The sequence below is a fragment of the Lissotriton helveticus genome, chromosome 9, assembly GCF_964261635.1.
Source record: "Lissotriton helveticus chromosome 9, aLisHel1.1, whole genome shotgun sequence".
In the NCBI taxonomy this organism is placed as follows: Eukaryota; Metazoa; Chordata; class Amphibia; order Caudata; family Salamandridae; genus Lissotriton; species Lissotriton helveticus.
The window spans coordinates 1,149,141,080-1,149,159,196 of NC_136070.1; the positions used below are offsets into that span (position 1 = coordinate 1,149,141,080).

At 42.3% G+C, this 18,117-nt stretch overlaps 1 protein-coding gene across 1 annotated transcript in view; it reads right to left on the minus strand.

The window, feature by feature from the left end:
* The window catches only part of CACNA2D3 (calcium voltage-gated channel auxiliary subunit alpha2delta 3), a 2,522,256-nt gene that overhangs the window by 242,117 nt on the left and 2,262,022 nt on the right, over positions 1-18,117 (minus strand). Inside the window, exon 31 of the mRNA XM_078662383.1 lies at positions 10,136-10,206. Coding sequence (XP_078518509.1) covers positions 10,136-10,206 — 71 coding nt within the window. The remainder of the gene's footprint in view (positions 1-10,135; positions 10,207-18,117) is intronic.

An 18,117-nucleotide genomic window follows, 5' to 3' on the forward strand; every position in this document is an offset into this window, starting at 1 on the left:
TCGTTTTTGTGACCAAGGATTAAGGTACTTATGTTCAATGGGCCCTGCATGGGTCCAGTAGCCACAGGCTGTTCTGTATCATGGGTGGTATGAACTCTTGACTTTGTCCCTGTCCAATGCAACCTAGGAGGAGAGGAGTTGCAACCTTGGGGAGAGGAGTTGGCCTAATCGCTCGGGCGATCAACATCGAATCTGGGGAACTGGATTCGAGTCTCAGCAATGACGCCTAACATCCTGTGATCCGATACTGGGTCAAGTTCACACTATGTAAAACTCTGAAAAAAAAGAATAACTCCTACAGTGCCATTTGCTTCCAAGCTTTTGATCTTTAAACATTCATATCTCGACTTCAACTTATTGGATTTTGTCATTTTGGTCTTGTCTTATTTATAAAATCAGACTTTATTTTCTAAACCTGTGTTGAGTCTTTTTGTGTTTTTTTCACAGTTTTATGTTGTTGTATTGCACAAATACTTAACGCTGTGCTACGGGAGGATGAGCACATGTTAATTTAAAGTGTGCATCTGACTTACTCTGATGTGGTTCCTGCTTGAACATGGTGCATACTCTGCCAACCAGAAACCAAATTCCTAACAGTTATCATCAAAACAATAGTTCCAATTACACACCATGATTGTTAAATAAGGCATATCACATCCCTATTACTGGTGTTGCTACTAAAGGGATCAAGCTGAACAGTGTTTTAATAAGAGCACAGTGCAATAAACAGACAATCTTGATCTCTGAACCCTTGGGAGGTCAAAATGGGGTGAAGTCAATTAAGAGAATATAGGCTTACCCCAGACCGCTGCAGTTCCCCACAGTAATTCACATTCAGTATTAAAACACAATTTGAGACTCTAAACTCAAATAGTTGTAGTATGGTTTCTCGACATCTTCAATGTATTGTTAACCGGCTTTATAGTCATCATTCTTTTATAATACTTCAATGTTCAAAGAGTGTACTATGGATATTATGGTAAAGGCTAAGATTGCCCTGATTATTATGAATGGAACTGACATTTTCTGAATATCCAGTTTAATACAATTTGTCAGATAAGGGCACAGATGTTAGATTCTCTTTACATATTTTCTTGCTTGTAAATATTATCGTGGACCTTTTTCCTAATCAATTTTTAAATTATACAAATCAATGTAAATTAATAAAACCCTTTAATAAATTTCAGTTGGTCAGTAATGCCTTTAAATAAAAATAAAAACATGATTGCTATTCTGTTTAACTTTATGTCCACAATATAAGACCATGAGTTACTGACTCCACTTGATTGATCTCCTGGATATCTGTACATAGTCTTGACTTCCTTAGACCCAAAAACATACAATAAACTGAAAATGATTCAAGTCACTTCAGATTATTATATTTTCATCAAATCTAATTGACCAAGTTACCATTATTAAGATTGGTGGGTCACGCGCACTGCCTTTGACAGCCCCAATCCATACCAAGATTGGGCAAACTTAGTAGACACGTCATTGGTTGTATACTCTCACTTGAACTTTGATACTCTCAGGAGTAGCAGCAAACACCCCCAAATGACAGAACAGTGCTGGACAGTGTATATTAATCCACTTCATCCTGCTTTAGTATTGGTGACGTCCAGTGGGTGTATTAGTCAGATCAACGCCTTCACCTCCACCAGCTTCAACTGCTTGAGCATCCTCCGCAAAACCTTCAAGTGGATCCCCCCTGACTGTAGAAAGACCGTCACACACGCACTCATAAACAGTAGACTGGACAACGGCAACACCATGTACGCCGGTATCAACAAAGCCCTACTACACAGACTCCAGACCATCCAGAACACAGCGGCCAAACTTGTCCTCGGAACTCCGCGTCACAAACACATGACCTAACACCACTGAGGCCTCCACAGGCTCCCTTCGAGAAAAGGGGCACTTTCAAACTCCTCATCCATGCCTACAAATACCTCCACAACATCGGACCCAAATACCTCAATGAGAGAATATCCTTCCACGTACCCCAGAGGAACCTCCGCTCCGCCAACCTCAGCCTGGCAGAAGTCCCCCACATCTGCAGAAGTAGAATGGGTGGGAGAGCTTTCTCTCACTTCGCAGCCAAGACCTGGAAAAAGCTCCCCGTGAACATCAGATGCTCGCCAGCTCTGCACACCTTCAGGAAGGACCTCAAGACCTGGCTTTTCAACTGGTCTGGATCTGCCCCCCAGCACATTGAGACCCTCACGGGTGAGTAGTGTGCTATACAAACTCCTGATTGATTGATTGATAGTCTATGACTGGTATCCGTATAACACAACAATCTATTTATCATTCCAAATAGCAGATAGAGTGCAATTGCACTTGAGCCCAGATGGGTTGACTGCAACTGAAATTTGGAAGTTTCTTAGTCCAAATCAGGGCATGGGTGATATTTACCCTGCATGTATTAGGCCCCTGGCATTATTCCTATGCCACTGTTACTATATGAACAAAGTCTGGTTGACGCATAATATAGAACTGACAGATCTGGTTCTTATGCATCAGTAATTTTAGACAAAATCGAAGCACAGCCTACACTCTATTACGAGAGTGAATACATGTGAATGCAAATTAACCTAAATATGATTTAAGGTGCGAGGAATTGATTTTAGATGTAGGTAATGGCAGATGCTTAGGAATGCTTTATTGTGAGTGCTATCACCAATTTATTGAGTAGGTTGCTTCTTGTGAATTAAATACACATCCATTGTGCCCTTTGTGACCCATTTTAAACATATGCTCTCTTAACAGTCCTTCAGAGAACATTTACCGAAATATTGGTTGTGAACTGTGACATTATGATAAAAGCATTTAGATTGTTATCCAATACAAACCCACCCAAAAGTGGCCTGGCATCATTGTAATAGTTATTGTCAAATAAGTGGAAATGCAAGATCAAGTTGAGGGTAGCGATGACATTGAACGTGGTGAAAGCAGGAGTCTGTTGATTGTTACTATTCCAAGACTTGAGCTCAGGGACATTATCTAGTAAAAAACACTTTTCCACAGGGTGTTAACAAGATAGGGGGGAGGGGGGCTATATTGCAATATTGAGGAGTGAGAAGAAATATTCATTTTCCCAAGAAGATTGTACGAGGGCTTTTCTTTGCAGCCTAAAATATCTACAGAGGTGAATTATTTTGATGATCACCACAAAAACAGCTGAGATGGTTCCTTGTGGATAGTAGGGAGGTTGTGAGGTTCTGAAGATGAGAAGGAGGACTCTCACTTTCAATACACTATGTTTGACTTCCTTTTGTCTTTCTGCTTTCACTTTCCCTGTGCCCTCCATAGTGAGAGGTAAAGTAATTCTACGGTTTATTTCATTCTGTTCACGCTCATCATTTATTCTTGTGCTCCTTATGTGATTTGTTCTTATGGCAGATGAGAGAGTTCAATATAATTTATGATCATTGATTTCCGATTGTGTTCTTTCTGGTCTGATAATCTGTGCCCTTTTCTAAACTATTGGAATTTAAATAAAATAGTTTGAAACTAAAATATTGTATTACAATCAAATTATGCTTAGGACCCATTGAATGGAGGGTTATTTGAATTTAAAGACACAATTCATGTAGATAATGTTAGTGGCATGCATAATTAGGGTGGGAAGTGATTATGCATGGTTGAGAAGAGCAATGTTTGTGACCACTGCATTGGAATTCTCCTTTCTATCACAACTGGTCCTTGAAAGGGTTTAGCAGTCTATAAGGCAGACCAGATGACTATTACATTGTTTTTCTTCCTGTGAAATCACTAAAATACAATGGACCAGCTCTGGACTTAAAATAGGGGGCCTCATTTATGAGGCCTTGCGTCAGTTATGCGCTTCCGATGCGTCACTTTTTGTGACGCATCGGCGGCATAAAATATGCCTCCTGTTGCGCGCTATTTACAAAGTGACGCATCTAAGGAGATGCGTCACTTTGTAAACCCCTGCGCTACATTACACCTGCGTCAGGTATAATGTATGCAGGGGGGGCGTTCCCCCGCAAAAAGCTTTATAGAAGTGACGCAGTGAAATCTATGAGATTTCACTGCGTCACTTCTAGGACGCCGTTGCGTCAAAATCTTGCGCCTGCCTCACAGCATGCGTAAGACTCACGCAGGCCCTTTCACATGTGAAAGGACGCATTGCTGGAGTTGCGTCACTTTTGTGACACACTCCAGCAATGCGTCACTTTTGCGCTTACAGATACGTCAGAAATACTGACGTATCTGTAACTCCTTGCGACATGATGTGTCATACATTAAATATGACACATCAGGTATGTCGCAAGGAGTGAGCACTGAGAAGTGACGCATCGCTGCTTTCACGCAGCGATGCGTCATTTCTCATAGATGAGGCCCCAGGTACCTCACTGCTTGAGGGGCCAAGTGACAACACTATTGGGCTATCTAGCTCATCTGTATTATATTACGACCAACGGTCAAAATAAGGGAGCGATATATTGATTGTAGAGTTTGCTTTCCTCCCAGTTATTCTCTGAAATAAATGAGAAGGTTGCAGGAGAATTCCGGCAACACCATCTATCTCACAGTAACACAGATGAGGACTGGTCTGCCTTCTTGATGCCTAATGGGACGGGCCAAAAGTAAGCAAGGCTTTAAATTAATCTGCAACAGACTTTTGCAAAACTGATGTGGACTCCCACAAACTTCAAAAATCTGGCTTTTGCGCAAGTGCAATGCCCTGGAGATATGGAGATAATATCTAGAATCTCCTACATATTTTGTGACAATATTCCAAACTTGATTCTCATTTTCCTGCAGTATAATGTGCCCTGAACGGTTTTATTGGCATTAGTTTTCAATGTTTATGTGATGTTTCTGACATCATTGGAGTCACAATGCATTGCTATCTCACTTGCAGTGTATGAGATGCTGGAGGTATCCATCTACTTCAGCTTGTTAGGGCTGGCTATTAGAACAGCTCTACGGTGCCACTTATGAAAGGCTTACCTATGGACTGCAGGACAAGATGGGGATTTTAATAGGATTGTGCATCCTTTTTTGACACTGATGGGGTTGGGAAGAAATGTGTTACTGGTCTATCTCTGCACTAACCCTACTGTTTTTTGTACTGCCAACTGTATGACAAAGCCCAGAACGGATGACAAATCTTTTCTTGGAGCTGTATTATCGTCAGAGTGTGTTGTTTATCCCTTTCTTTGGATTTTTACCATGATATTTGCTTGCTTATCATGACCTCTCAGTTGCTCGGTATGCTAGCCTTAATGGGGCTTTGTTAGATAACGATACACTATACTTTAAATGTATCTTATGATCTTATTCATTTGGTCTTTTTTTTGTTTGCCCTTCCAGTGTTCGTCTTTTCGCGTCGGTATACATGCCTTCCCATTAGCTCCAGCCAATTTCACTCTGTCACCCTTCCCAAATTTCAACAGCTATTCTGATCATCTAACCCCTGCCCTCGAGTCAGAACAAGCAGGTTAGATTCTTTTGTATTATATGGCAATAAATATTAATTTTGATTACCTGCTGAATAATTGTATAGAAAAGATTAATATTCATAATAAAGCATTGCCCCTGAAAATATACTCCCAGTCTTCAGCAAGCACAATCCTTTTCCTTGTCTTCTGACTTAATATACCAATCCCAGAATGCACACCTCTAATTGAGAATGCAATTGGGAAGGTTGCAAAGCGATATCCTGCCAGTGATAACGCATTTCAGAGATAAAAGTGCTAAATGGTACTCCGATTCTAGTGGATTTGACCAATTCACTTGGAATCACAATGGATAAGGATTTAAACATGCAAGTGCACATCAACACTATGGCAAAAAATGCCCAATCCCATCTAAGCTATCTCAGAAAATTGAAACCATTCATCAACACTGCTGACCGGAAAACAGCTGTCCATGCATTGGTTATCTCAAGGAGTAGGTATGGATAAACAACTTAGCGGGGCTTCCTAAGATTTCAACAGCTCCAATAAAAGCATGCCTCAATGCGGCAGCGAGACTCCTAACCGGTACTAGGAAATTTGACCACAGCACTCAACATCTGAAAGCGCTCAAATGGCTAACGTACGAGGCAGGAATTTAGCTCAAGATGGCATGTATTACACACAAAGCTCTACACTACAAAACACCACTTTACCTTGCCCAGAAAATTACGATTTCCGGAGGCCTTCGATCTTCAAGGGGGACTGCAGATCTCCTACTGAAACAAGCAATAATCCGTAAGAAGAGAACTTATGATAGAGCATTCTCAGGAGCTGCACCAAGAATTTGGAATGCACTTCCACCGGATATTAGAGGAATCACCTTTGTCTTGGTTTAAAAAAGAGGCAAAATCCTTTCTCATTAGTAAATTCCTCCCTCAACTAACTATTGTCCTCTCTCGGCTTCATTGAAACATTTAGTCATTCCTAGATCTACTACTTTCAGGAAAGCTGATAGGTGAAGATTAACAGGATGATTGTACTGCTATTATCAGACCAATGACTCCGGGGATAGCTGAGGTCAGTGGGTTTTCATCGAGTCTCATCTATGGACCACAATTAGCCCTGTTTGGATAACCACGTCCATTCGCATGATTCCAGGACGATGGCTAATGACGGTACCTCTATCAAGCCACAAGGTTTTGGTCTGGTCTTGTAACTGTGTATCCAGTTCTGACTCCACGTTTTTCTTTAGGAATGATTTTACACTTTATATTCAATTATGTCATGACATGTACTACTATAACCCGAGTGGTCGCCTAGTAAGACCTAATATGTGTATTATTTGTAAAGTTGCAAATTGTGAACAAAACTGATTGCTGTTGATTTGTAAAGCGCTCCGACACCCAGAATTGGGTCATGTTCGCACTACAGAAAACACTAAATGAATAAATACAAATAAATAAAAGAGGAGCATTGTTGGAGGTGATCCTCTTCTCCACTCAAACTCTACTCAACCCCTTTACAAATCCACAAGAAAAATGTCAGAGCTCTGCCTTCCACTTGTTTTCTTTTTCACAATGATGTAAATGACTTAGGGCATATCAATTCGATTAATCCATACATTGTCAAAACATTAGCTTGTTTCTGTTTTGTTTAGAAACTACACAATCCATTTGGATCTAATGAAAATTATCCTCTCCTTTTTTCAACAGCTTTTGACGTTCTCATGCAGTTGAAAATATCCAGAATCTTTGATCTGAACTGTATGTCCGTCTATTTATTGTTTCTTACAATGGTGTGATTCATTAAGAACTCACTTTCTAGGTGACCTGGCATTTGTTTCCCTTCTGTTGTGCGAAAAGCATAATTGCCAGATATCTTTGTTTTTACATTAAAGAAACAGTTAGAAGAATGTGTTTATAGAAGCTTGCCATTCAAGAGGGTTTGCACTACTTTAAACAATAATTTAAAACCCCATAAATGAAACTTTGTTGGGTGGACATAGGACTGAGTTCAGATTGCCAACCCCAGCCAAATGCTGGTCCGTCCCAAGACAATTTTGTTAGAATCAAGACACCTCTGATTAAATAGAAATAATGGAATCAATCAGTAAAGATTCTCAGAATAGATGGTCAGTCTCTTATTTGGGTCAGCTTTCTTCTTCAGTTTTTGAGATTTCTTGTTTCAACACATTACACAAATATGCATCAAACTGATACAGATGTGCTAGATTCCCTGCAAATTGTGTATTTTAAAGACGTAAAAAATGTGTCCATTCAATATTGTGTGTGAGTGCAACATGTGCTCATGTAAAATAGGAGTCATGTTCATATAAATCTTCTTGCATATCCTTTGTTATGGTCATGATGTCCACTAAATATATTTTAAATTAGTGTGTTTCAATGCAGATGTGGCTCATAAATGGTTTATTTCAGGTAATAAATGCTGCAAATGTTAGAGAATAAAAATCTATTTTTATCACAATAAAGCAACCCATTAAAAATATGTTTTCATTAGCAAATATCAGGAGTGGAATAGCTTCATGAAATTATTATACCACACATTATTTAAAAATCAGCTTCAGCAATGTGTTTTTTAATCTATAAAAGGCTTAAAGATTAAAATGATGCGTATTTTCATTCTTAAATCCTGTTTACATAATTGCATTTTCTTCATATATAGATTAGATAGAATAGGCCTATCAATTATCAGACATTGATCTTGACTGATATAGAAGTTCCTTCTGATAGACTTTTATGAGATTTCATTCATTGTGTTTTAGGGAAACATATTTTATAATGGGATAAACACTTATTACCAGATGATTTTAATGGTATTACTCTTTTGAGCCTAAAATATTCCATATTTTTTCTCTTTTGATACATTCCAGTATTGAACTGCGACCGGTAACTTCGAGGAAACAAACAATCGAATCAAGTTGAACCACAGACCATTATGCGCAGTCTGCTGTAAGCACAAGCCCTTTTTTTGGCTTGTGAGTTAAAACTGTAGGCAGGCTAGATTGATTTTTTAGTAGCACGAAGGAGTGTTTCACAACTGTTAGTGCCTCAAGCCCTCAAAGTAAACTCATAGTAAAGAGTTTGCAGAAAAATAAGACAGGTAGTAAGAGTTAATCAGCAATAGATTTAGCGGACAGAAGACCATGTTTCAGCCTAGTCACTTAAACGTAAATGTCCTTAGGGAATAACCAGAAAAATCAAATACTCCACATTTTGAAAAGTAGCCAATCAAGTAATAAAGCAATCTTGGCACCCACCCTGAAAGCGTTGCCTTATTTCTTTTTTCTTACATTTCTCAATTCTTCTTCTTGTCTTTTTCCATTTATATAGCTATTCCTCATTCCTTCTCTTTATCGATTCAACCTTCATCAATCCTACCTTACATTTCACCATCATCTCTCCATCCTGTCTTCCCTCCATCTTGCCTCCACTCATCCTTCTCATATATAACTTCCTATTCATCACCCATCCATTATTCTCTACATCCTTTTCTCCATTTAAACATATATCCATCTCTCCTTCCATCCAGCCACTCATTTCTCAATCTAGACACTCATCTTTGCGACTTTCCACCTGCTCGTCCATTCATCCAAATTTTTCTCCCTCCATCCAGCATCCATCCATTTATCTCTCCATCCGTTCCCACTACCTCCTCCCCATTAGTCCACCTATCCAACCACAACTGAAACCACCGAAAAATCCATTGACTCATCTATCCTTTATCCTTCTCTTTATCTATCCATACACCCATTGACCTATTGATCCATCCATCCTCCCCATCCATCCATCTATCCATCCATCGCTATTTACCTCCCATTGTGGTTTCATGTTCCATTTATTCCCCAGCCCCAGAGCTCTGTGATTGTACTCTCTTGAAGTAGCATATATTGGCTTCCTTTTTTGGGATTCTTCTTCTCTGATTGTAGGGTTAAGGAAGCTCTAAACACCAAATTAAATTATTTGAATAACAGAACTGCCCAGTCACACCCACCCCAGCTCAAGCTGCTAACGTGGAGGATTCATTCCGTCCTTGCACACTTACACCCAATGCATACTGCGTTCAACTTTTTGCAGTCCTTTCAAAGGTTAACTTAGTTGCTAGTTAGCAAACGACTAACCTAGCATGATACCAACTTGATTTACTTAGGTAGTGACACATGGACCAAGGAAGCCAACTTTCTCGGTTGCGCAGTTCTAGTTCCAGTAAAGCCATTCTTTACAGGGCAGTAAGGCTGAACCTACAGTTTCAAAATCAACCACTTTTCACCACTACTATGCAGTGTCTACTGGCTGCCTCGCAATACTTAGAGCTGGGTAGAAAAATACACGTTAAAAATAAATAATATTTAGAAAAGTTAAATTTTCTTTCATCTTTTCATTGTTCGATATCAGTTCAAGATGCTCAACTTGCGACCATTTAAACACCTCTGGGCTGGAGCAATGTACACGCTTGTGATATACATTTGCCTGACCTATCGAGTTGACTTATTTGTCTGTGTGTGTTTTGCAGAATTCTAAAACACAACACATAACACTTGAACGATTAAATACCCCTGGCGACGTGCTTGTGTATTGTAATCCTCATGAGAATGTTCTTTATTCACACACTGGGTTTATCAGGTGTTACTTTATGTTACTGCTGGCAATTTCATTTTTTGTAAGTGACCTAAATAGTAAACTTCTTACCTTTTAAATGAGTTCATTGTTAGTAATTTGTTCATCACAGCGCCTTCAACTTCACCAAAAAAGTTGCCAGTCTGTTAGAGAGAAAATCAGAAATTAAATCTGTATTTAAGAATAATTATGTGTATAATTGGAGGACAGTAGTAAATAGGATGTTAAGTGGCATGCAACAAATTCTGACATGAACAGATACGACAGGTTCAAAGAAAGTGTACAGGGCTACGGGGGTACACAAATTGAAAATGACTGAACAGTCATGATACATTATGGGGTTTCATCAGTAAATCCCAGAACAGACATGAGGGCTAACACAACTGACTGATGTTCATTTACAATAGAGCCAATGCTGCGTTTGTGTAAAACCAGCTTACAAGGAGAAACAACTGGGCAAATAATCAATTTCACAGCATTGTAGTACAAAATACAGAAACTGAGAGTAAATGTCTTCTTATTAAATAGTGACTAATTTGACTTGACTGCAACGACACACAATAGACTTAATATTCATGTGGTAACACGACTATGAAATGTGTGCATGTGTTATGTATGTAGAGTGCAAAGACTCAACCGAGCTTCAAGTTGCCATCATAGAACAATAGAAAAAAATATGCATAGTAAAAAAATAAAGCTGCTGTGAAGCAGAAGTACAGTTTAGCAATACCATGAACGAATAGGGAAACTAAACTTCAGTGCTCTCCTAAAACTGTTGATGAGAGCAATGCAGGTAGGTATCCACAATGTGGTTCTGCCACCTCCAGAAGCTTCCATCCTAACTTCTCGTGGCGCCATGTAGAGATTCATAGTTTATCTTAGGCAAGTGCAAGGCCTGCACAGCCATGTTAAAAGACAAGCCCACTGGTGCTATTTCATGTCTGCAGTGGCAAGTATAGGGAGTGCTTGTTTCAAACATCTTTTACCTCTGATTTGTGAAAGCAGGTTTCTTGAAGTGGTAATGTGTGACAAGAAATTTTGGTGCAAATTTTTGACAGGTATTTTGTGATACTAATGATGTGTTCTTGTTTTTTGTGCTACTGCATTACTGCATTGTAATACTGTGTTTTTTCTTTTTTTTTTGGTAGAATTTTATATAGCGCAAACTTGACCCAAATCCAAATTGGGTATCAGAGCGCTTTACATAGCACCAGTTACGTTACATGAGGACACACATTCATTGTTGTTAGGCACGGGGAGATTAAGTGATTTGCCCAGAATCGCAGGATGTTTTTTAGCGTCATTACCGAGACTCGAACCCAGCTCCCCAGGTCCGAGGTCGAGCGCCCTAGCCGTTAGGCCAACTCCTTCCCCCCCAGGTTGTACTGGGGTTGTTATGTTGGATTCTGTTTTGATTTTTTTTTTGTCCTCATTAGCCTCAGAATTGCCAGCCACGACACCTCTATCTGATACCACCATGTTCGCTTGTCAGGACAGAAGCTTCTGATACTGCCTAACTTATCCGGGACCTGCCCATGCACACCAATAGCCATGGTTGTCCTTGTCTTCGGCTCTCCCATAATCTGTTTTGACATTTTTGCTGTCTTCTGTCATGTTATTCTTTTATGTTGCTGTGTGTTATTGTTATGTTTTGTTATTTCGTTGGAAAGTGAGTTATTAGTAGTGCCAAATAAATATCTACCACTGGCAATAAGGCTACTAACACAGTCTAGGGCTCAGAATAGGTCTCAGAAAATGATTATTATGCTCAACCCTTGGAGGCTTGGCTGCTAGCAGGAAAGCTTAACTTCAGAGACAGGTATGTAAAGCATTGAAAAGCACAAATTCAGTAAATAGTTAAGACACAACACATAACATAAACCCAACACCACTTTATAAAAATAGAAATATTTATATCTTTAAAATGACACCAAAATGTAAAACATTTAATGTAGGGAACCAGAGATATGAAGTTTTAAAGATTTAGGGCCAGATGTACGATGGATATTTGCATGCGCAAACGGGTCCTAGACCCGTTTGCACATGCAAAAATCCTTTTGGCCACGTACAAACCCTATTTTGCGACTCGCAAAATCGTGTTTTGTAACTAGCTATTAGGAAGGGGCGTTCCCTTTCTAATAGCGACCAACAATGCCATGTATGAATGTTTTACCACCGCAATTGCGGTGGTAAAACAGTCACAGTTTACCACCCTTTACCATATTTTTTAAGGGCATGCAGTGGTACCAGGAACCACTACCTGCCCTTAGGTCTGCTGAGCCCAGCAGGCCACCATACCTGGGAGGGACACCCATTCCCAATGGGGTCACATATTGTAAGTGCCTCATGAATATGACTGAGGCATGTAATTTGCAACCCCATTGGGAATCACAATCAGTGTGACAGACATTGTTGTACATACCAATTTGCGACTTGCAAATTGCAAGTCGCTATTGTGACGCAATTTGCAACACGCAAATTCCTTGGTCGTACATCTGGCCCTTAGCACTATATAGCACATAGAAACCTATAGCACCTATTGTGACATCTGGTCGCACTTGACCGGGACAAAGTCAAAGTTTCAGGCCAACCGCACGGGCCCTGCATGATTACGCCACACAGTAGGCCTCGGTCAAAGTGTTTACCTTTAGACTTAGAAACGTTTCTGGAGCTTTTTTTACCTGGGTCTCTCGATGCTCTTCACTAGTCTTTGTTCAGTGAGGGTTTGCCGACTTGCTTTCCCGGGAAATCCCACTCAAACTCTGGAAGTTAGACCTCCGAAGCTTTTCAGCAGGACAAACCAGCAGGGCAGGCCGGCTTGTGGTTGAAGGTTGCAGACTTGGTTCTTGCGGTTGTAGCTTATTTGCAAAGTTGCTCCAAAGTTCTCCAAACTTCTGGAACTTCTGCCTGAAGTTCCTCTGGGGTTCCAAAGTGCCTTAACACAATCCAAGGGTCTGGAATTTTCAATGTGGCCCTTGAAAGTTTGGGACTTCAGTTCCCAACATCCACTTGGACAAAATCCATGCAAATCCACTAGACACACTCCAGGCTGGGGATTCTTGGTGGTGATGGTCCAGGTGAGCTCTGTTAACCTGAAGCTTGCAGGGACTCCACTCTTTATTCCTCCTGAAGCAAGTTTAGTCCACAGGGCTATTGTTCCAGTTTGTGCAGCATGCACAGTCAGTCAAAGTGCAGTGCCTGGTTGTTGCAAATCCAACTTCCAGCACAATTCCTTCTACTCTTAGTTTCAAGCAGCAGATCTGAGAGGCTTTGCCCCTCTCAGATACATAGCAAAAAACACATTTGATGGACAGAATGTAGAACAATGTCATACATTCATGCCAGTACAAGGATCTGGGCCTAAATCCATCGTTTTTTTGCACTCCACACCACCCTGGGTTAGACACTGGCTATATGCAAATCAGCTCTGACCCTGTGCCTCATGGGAACAGTCCAGTCCGAACTACCAAGCCATGTCTTTCCCAGACCGGAATCAAGCATCCAAGGACCGGTTTCTGGCTATCAGCCTTCATCAGCCGGGATAGCTTGACTCCAGTGGTGTGGAGAGCCTGGGACTCACGTCTGAGCATACCCAGCCCACTCGGGGTGAAAATTGCAAAAAACACAGTTGATGGACAGAATGTAGAACAATGTCATACATTCACCCCAGTAAAAGGATCTGGGCCTAAATCCAGAGTTTTTTTGCACTCCACACCACCCTGGGTTAGACACTGGCTATATGCAAATCAGCTCTGACCCTGTGCCTCATGGGAACAGTCCAGTCCGAACTACCAAGCCATGTCTTTCCCAGACCGGAATCAAGCATCCAAGGACCGGTTTCTGGCTATCAGCCTTCATCAGCCCGGATAGCTTGACTCCAGTGGTGTGGAGAGCATGGGACTCACGTCTGAGCATACACAGCCCACTCGGGGTGAAAATTGCAAAAAACACAGTTGATGGACAGAATGTAGAACAATGTCATACATTCACCCCAGTACAAGGATCTGGGCCTAAATCCATCGTTTTTCTGCACTCCACACCACCCTGGGTTAGACACTGGCTATATGCATATCAGTTCTGACCCTGTGCCTCATAGGAACAGTCCAGTCTGAACTACCAAGCCATGTCTTTCCCAGACCGGAATCAAGCATCCAAGGACCGGTTTCTGGCTATCAGCCTTCATCAGCCCGGATAGCTTGACTCCAGTGGTGTGGAGAGGCTGGGACTCACGTCTGAGCATACCCAGCCCACTCGGGTTGAAAATTGCAAAAAACACAGTTGATGGACAGAATGTAGAACAATGTCATACATTCACCCCAGTACAAGGAACTGAGCCTAAATCCATCATTTTTTTGCACTCCACACCACCCTGGGTTAGACACTGGCTATATGCAAATCAGCTCTGACCCTGTGCCTCATGGGAACAGTCCAGTCCGACCTACCAAGCCATTTCTTTCCCAGACCGGAATCAAGCATCCAAGGACTGGTTTCTGGCTATCAGCCTTCATCAGCCCGGATAGCTTGACTCCAGTGGTGTGGAGAGCCTGGGGCTCACGTCTGAGCATACCCAGCCCACTCGGGGTGAAAATTGCAAAAAACACAGTTGATGGACAGAATGTAGAACAATGTCATACATTCACCCCAGTACAAGGATCTGGGCCTAAATCCATTGTTTTTTTGCACTCCACACCACCCTGGGTTAGACACTGACTATATGCAAATCAGCTCTGACCCTGTGCCTCATGGGAACAGTCCAGTCCGAACTACCAAGCCTTGTCTTTCCCAGACCGGAATCAAGCATCCAAGGACCGGTTTCTGGCTATCAGCCTTCATCAGCCCGGATAGCTTGACTCCCGTGGTGTGGAGAGCCTGGGACTCACGTCTGAGCATACCCAGCCCACTCTGAGTGAAAATTGCAAAAAACACAGTTGATGGACAGAATGTAGAACAATGTCATACATTCACCCCAGTACAAGGTTCTGGGCCTAAATCCATCCTTTGTTTGCACTCCACACCACCCTGGGTTAGACACTGGCTATATGCAAATCAGCTCTGACCCTGTGCCTCATGGGAACAGTCCAGTCCGAACTACCAAGCCATGTCTTTCCCAGACCGGAATCAAGCATCCAAGGACCGGTTTCTGGCTATCAGCCTTCATCAGCCTGGATAGCTTGAAACCAGTGGTGTGGAGAGCCTGGGACTCACGTCTGAGCATACCCAGCCCACTCGGGGTGAAAATTGCAAAAAACACAGTTGATGGACAGAATGTAGAACAATGTCATACATTCACCCCAGTACAAGGATCTGGGACTAAATCCATCGTTTTTCTGCACTCCACACCATCCTGGGTTAGACACTGACTATATGCAAATCAGCTCTGACCCTGTGCCTCATGGGAACAGTCCAGTCCGAACTACCAAGCCTTGTCTTTCCCAGACCGGAATCAAGCATCCAAGGACCGGTTTCTGGCTATCAGCCTTCATCAGCCCGGATAGCTTGACTCCCGTGGTGTGGAGAGCCTGGGACTCACGTCTGAGCATACCCAGCCCACTCTGAGTGAAAATTGCAAAAAACACAGTTGATGGACAGAATGTAGAACAATGTCATACATTCACCCCAGTACAAGGTTCTTGGCCTAAATCCATCGTTTGTTTGCACTCCACACCACCCTGGGTTAGACACTGGCTATATGCAAATCAGCTCTGACCCTGTGCCTCATGGGAACAGTCCAGTCCGAACTACCAAGCCATGTCTTTCCCAGACCGGAATCAAGCATCCAAGGACCGGTTTCTGGCTATCAGCCTTCATCAGCCTGGATAGCTTGACACCAGTGGTGTGGAGAGCCTGGGACTCACGTCTGAGCATACCCAGCCCACTCGGGGTGAAAATTGCAAAAAACAACAGTTGATGGACAGAATGTAGAACAAAGTCATACATTCACCCCAGTACAAGGATCTGGGACTAAATCCATCGTTTTTTTGCACTCCACACCACCCTGGGTTAGACACTGGCTGTATGCAAATCAGCTCTGACCCTGTTCCTCATGGGAACAGTCCAGTCCGAACTACCAAGCCATGTCTTTCCCAGACCGGAATCAAGCATCCAAGGACTGGTTTCTGGCTATCAGCCTTCATCAGCCCGGTTTTTGCATTTGTCACCCCGAGTGGGATGGGTATGCTCAGACGTGAGTCCCATGCTCTCCACACCACTGGAGTCAAGCTATCCTGGCTGAAGACGGCTGATAGCCAGAAACCGGTCCTAGGATGCTTGATTCCGGTCAAGGAAAGACATGGTTTGGCAGTTCGGGCTGGACTGTTCCCATGAGGCACAGGGTCAAGGCTGATTTGCATATGACCATGTCTGAACTGGGGTGGGGTGGTGTGGATGCAAAAAAACGATGGATTTAGGTCCAGATCTCTGTACTGGGGTGAATGTATGACATTGTTCTGCATTCTGTCCATCAACTGTTGTTTTTGCATTTGTCACCCCGAGTGGGATGGGTATGCTCAGACGTGAGTCTCATGCTCTCCACACCACTGGAGTCAAGCTATCCTGGCTGAAGACGGCTGATAGCCAGAAACCGGTCCTAGGATGCTTGATTCCGGTCCAGGAAAGACATGGTTTGGCAGTTTGGGCTGGACTGTTCCCATGAGGCACAGGGTCAAGGCTGATTTGCATATGACCATGTCTGAACTTGGGTGGTGTGGAGTGCAAAAAAACTATGGATTTAGGCCCAGATCTCTGTACTGGGGTGAATGTATGACATTGTTCTGCATTCTGTCCATCAACTGTTGTTTTTGCATTTGTCACCCCGAGTGGGATGGGTATGCTCAGACGTGAGTCTCATGCTCTCCACACCACTGGAGTCAAACTATCCTGGCTGAAGACGGCTGATAGCCAGAAACCGGTCCTAGGATGCTTGATTCCGGTCCAGGAAAGACATGGTTTGGCAGTTCGGGCTGGACTGTTCCCATGAGGCACAGGGTCAAGGCTGATTTGCATATGACCATGTCTGAATTGGGGTGGTGTGGAGTGCAAAAAAACTATGGATTTAGGCCCAGATCTCTGTACTGGGGTGAATGTATGACATTGTTCTGCATTCTGTCCATCAACTGTTGTTTTTGCACCTCTCAGATACATATTCAGTGTTCTCCGAGATCAAACATGATTGTACTCCTGTCTAATGAGGTGCAGGGCAACACCCCAAAGCATGACCATTTCCTCCAAAGTGTGGCATACTGATCTCCCAGAAAGCACTATTCTTCAAAAATTCAATATGGCTGAAATCTCAGCAAAGGAGTAAGAACTAGTTAAAGCAAACTCCAGTATGGCTCATTTCCATGGTTCTCTTCCCCCTAGTATCTACAAATTCCTTCCTTAAGCCTGCCATTTGGTGGGTTCAGAGGGGATGGCTAGATGGACCTGGACTTTTATGTCTGTTCCCTTCTTCCATTGAAGCTGATGGGTTACGACTACTCACCCCTGCTTTGGCAATCCTTTGTAGTGGAGATCTCTACTCCCAGATAGCCTTTCTCCCCATGTGCCACTTATCACGATATCAAAGCAGCCTGGCTAATCCTCTTAACTCTGACGTCTTGTAACTCATTTTCTGTATATTTCAGGATAAATTCAACAATAGCATATTGTTAGATTATCAATACCATTCTCCTAAGTCCTTGAATAATATTTTTGGGCAGCCTTAGAGATAGTTATGAGTTCATAAACTAGTGCAACGTTAACGTATGTGGCTGATAATCAACAGTGGGGAAAATGAAATGTCCAATTTTTCCAACACCAGTATCTATGAAACATCTTTTATAAGGAGCCTGCTTATAGCTACATGACGCCCCATCCCTGGGACACCTTGGGGCAACTTCAGGGATCCCAAAAATAATGTAGAACCTCACTCCACAGTGCTCCTAGCACAAAAGTCGATTTTGGGAAGTACTTTACTATAATGGGGGAAGTGAATTTTGCAATTTCAGTATCCCCAGGGCTAAAACATCTTTTAAAAGGGTCCTCCTTATACGTACTTGACCACCCCCAACCCCACG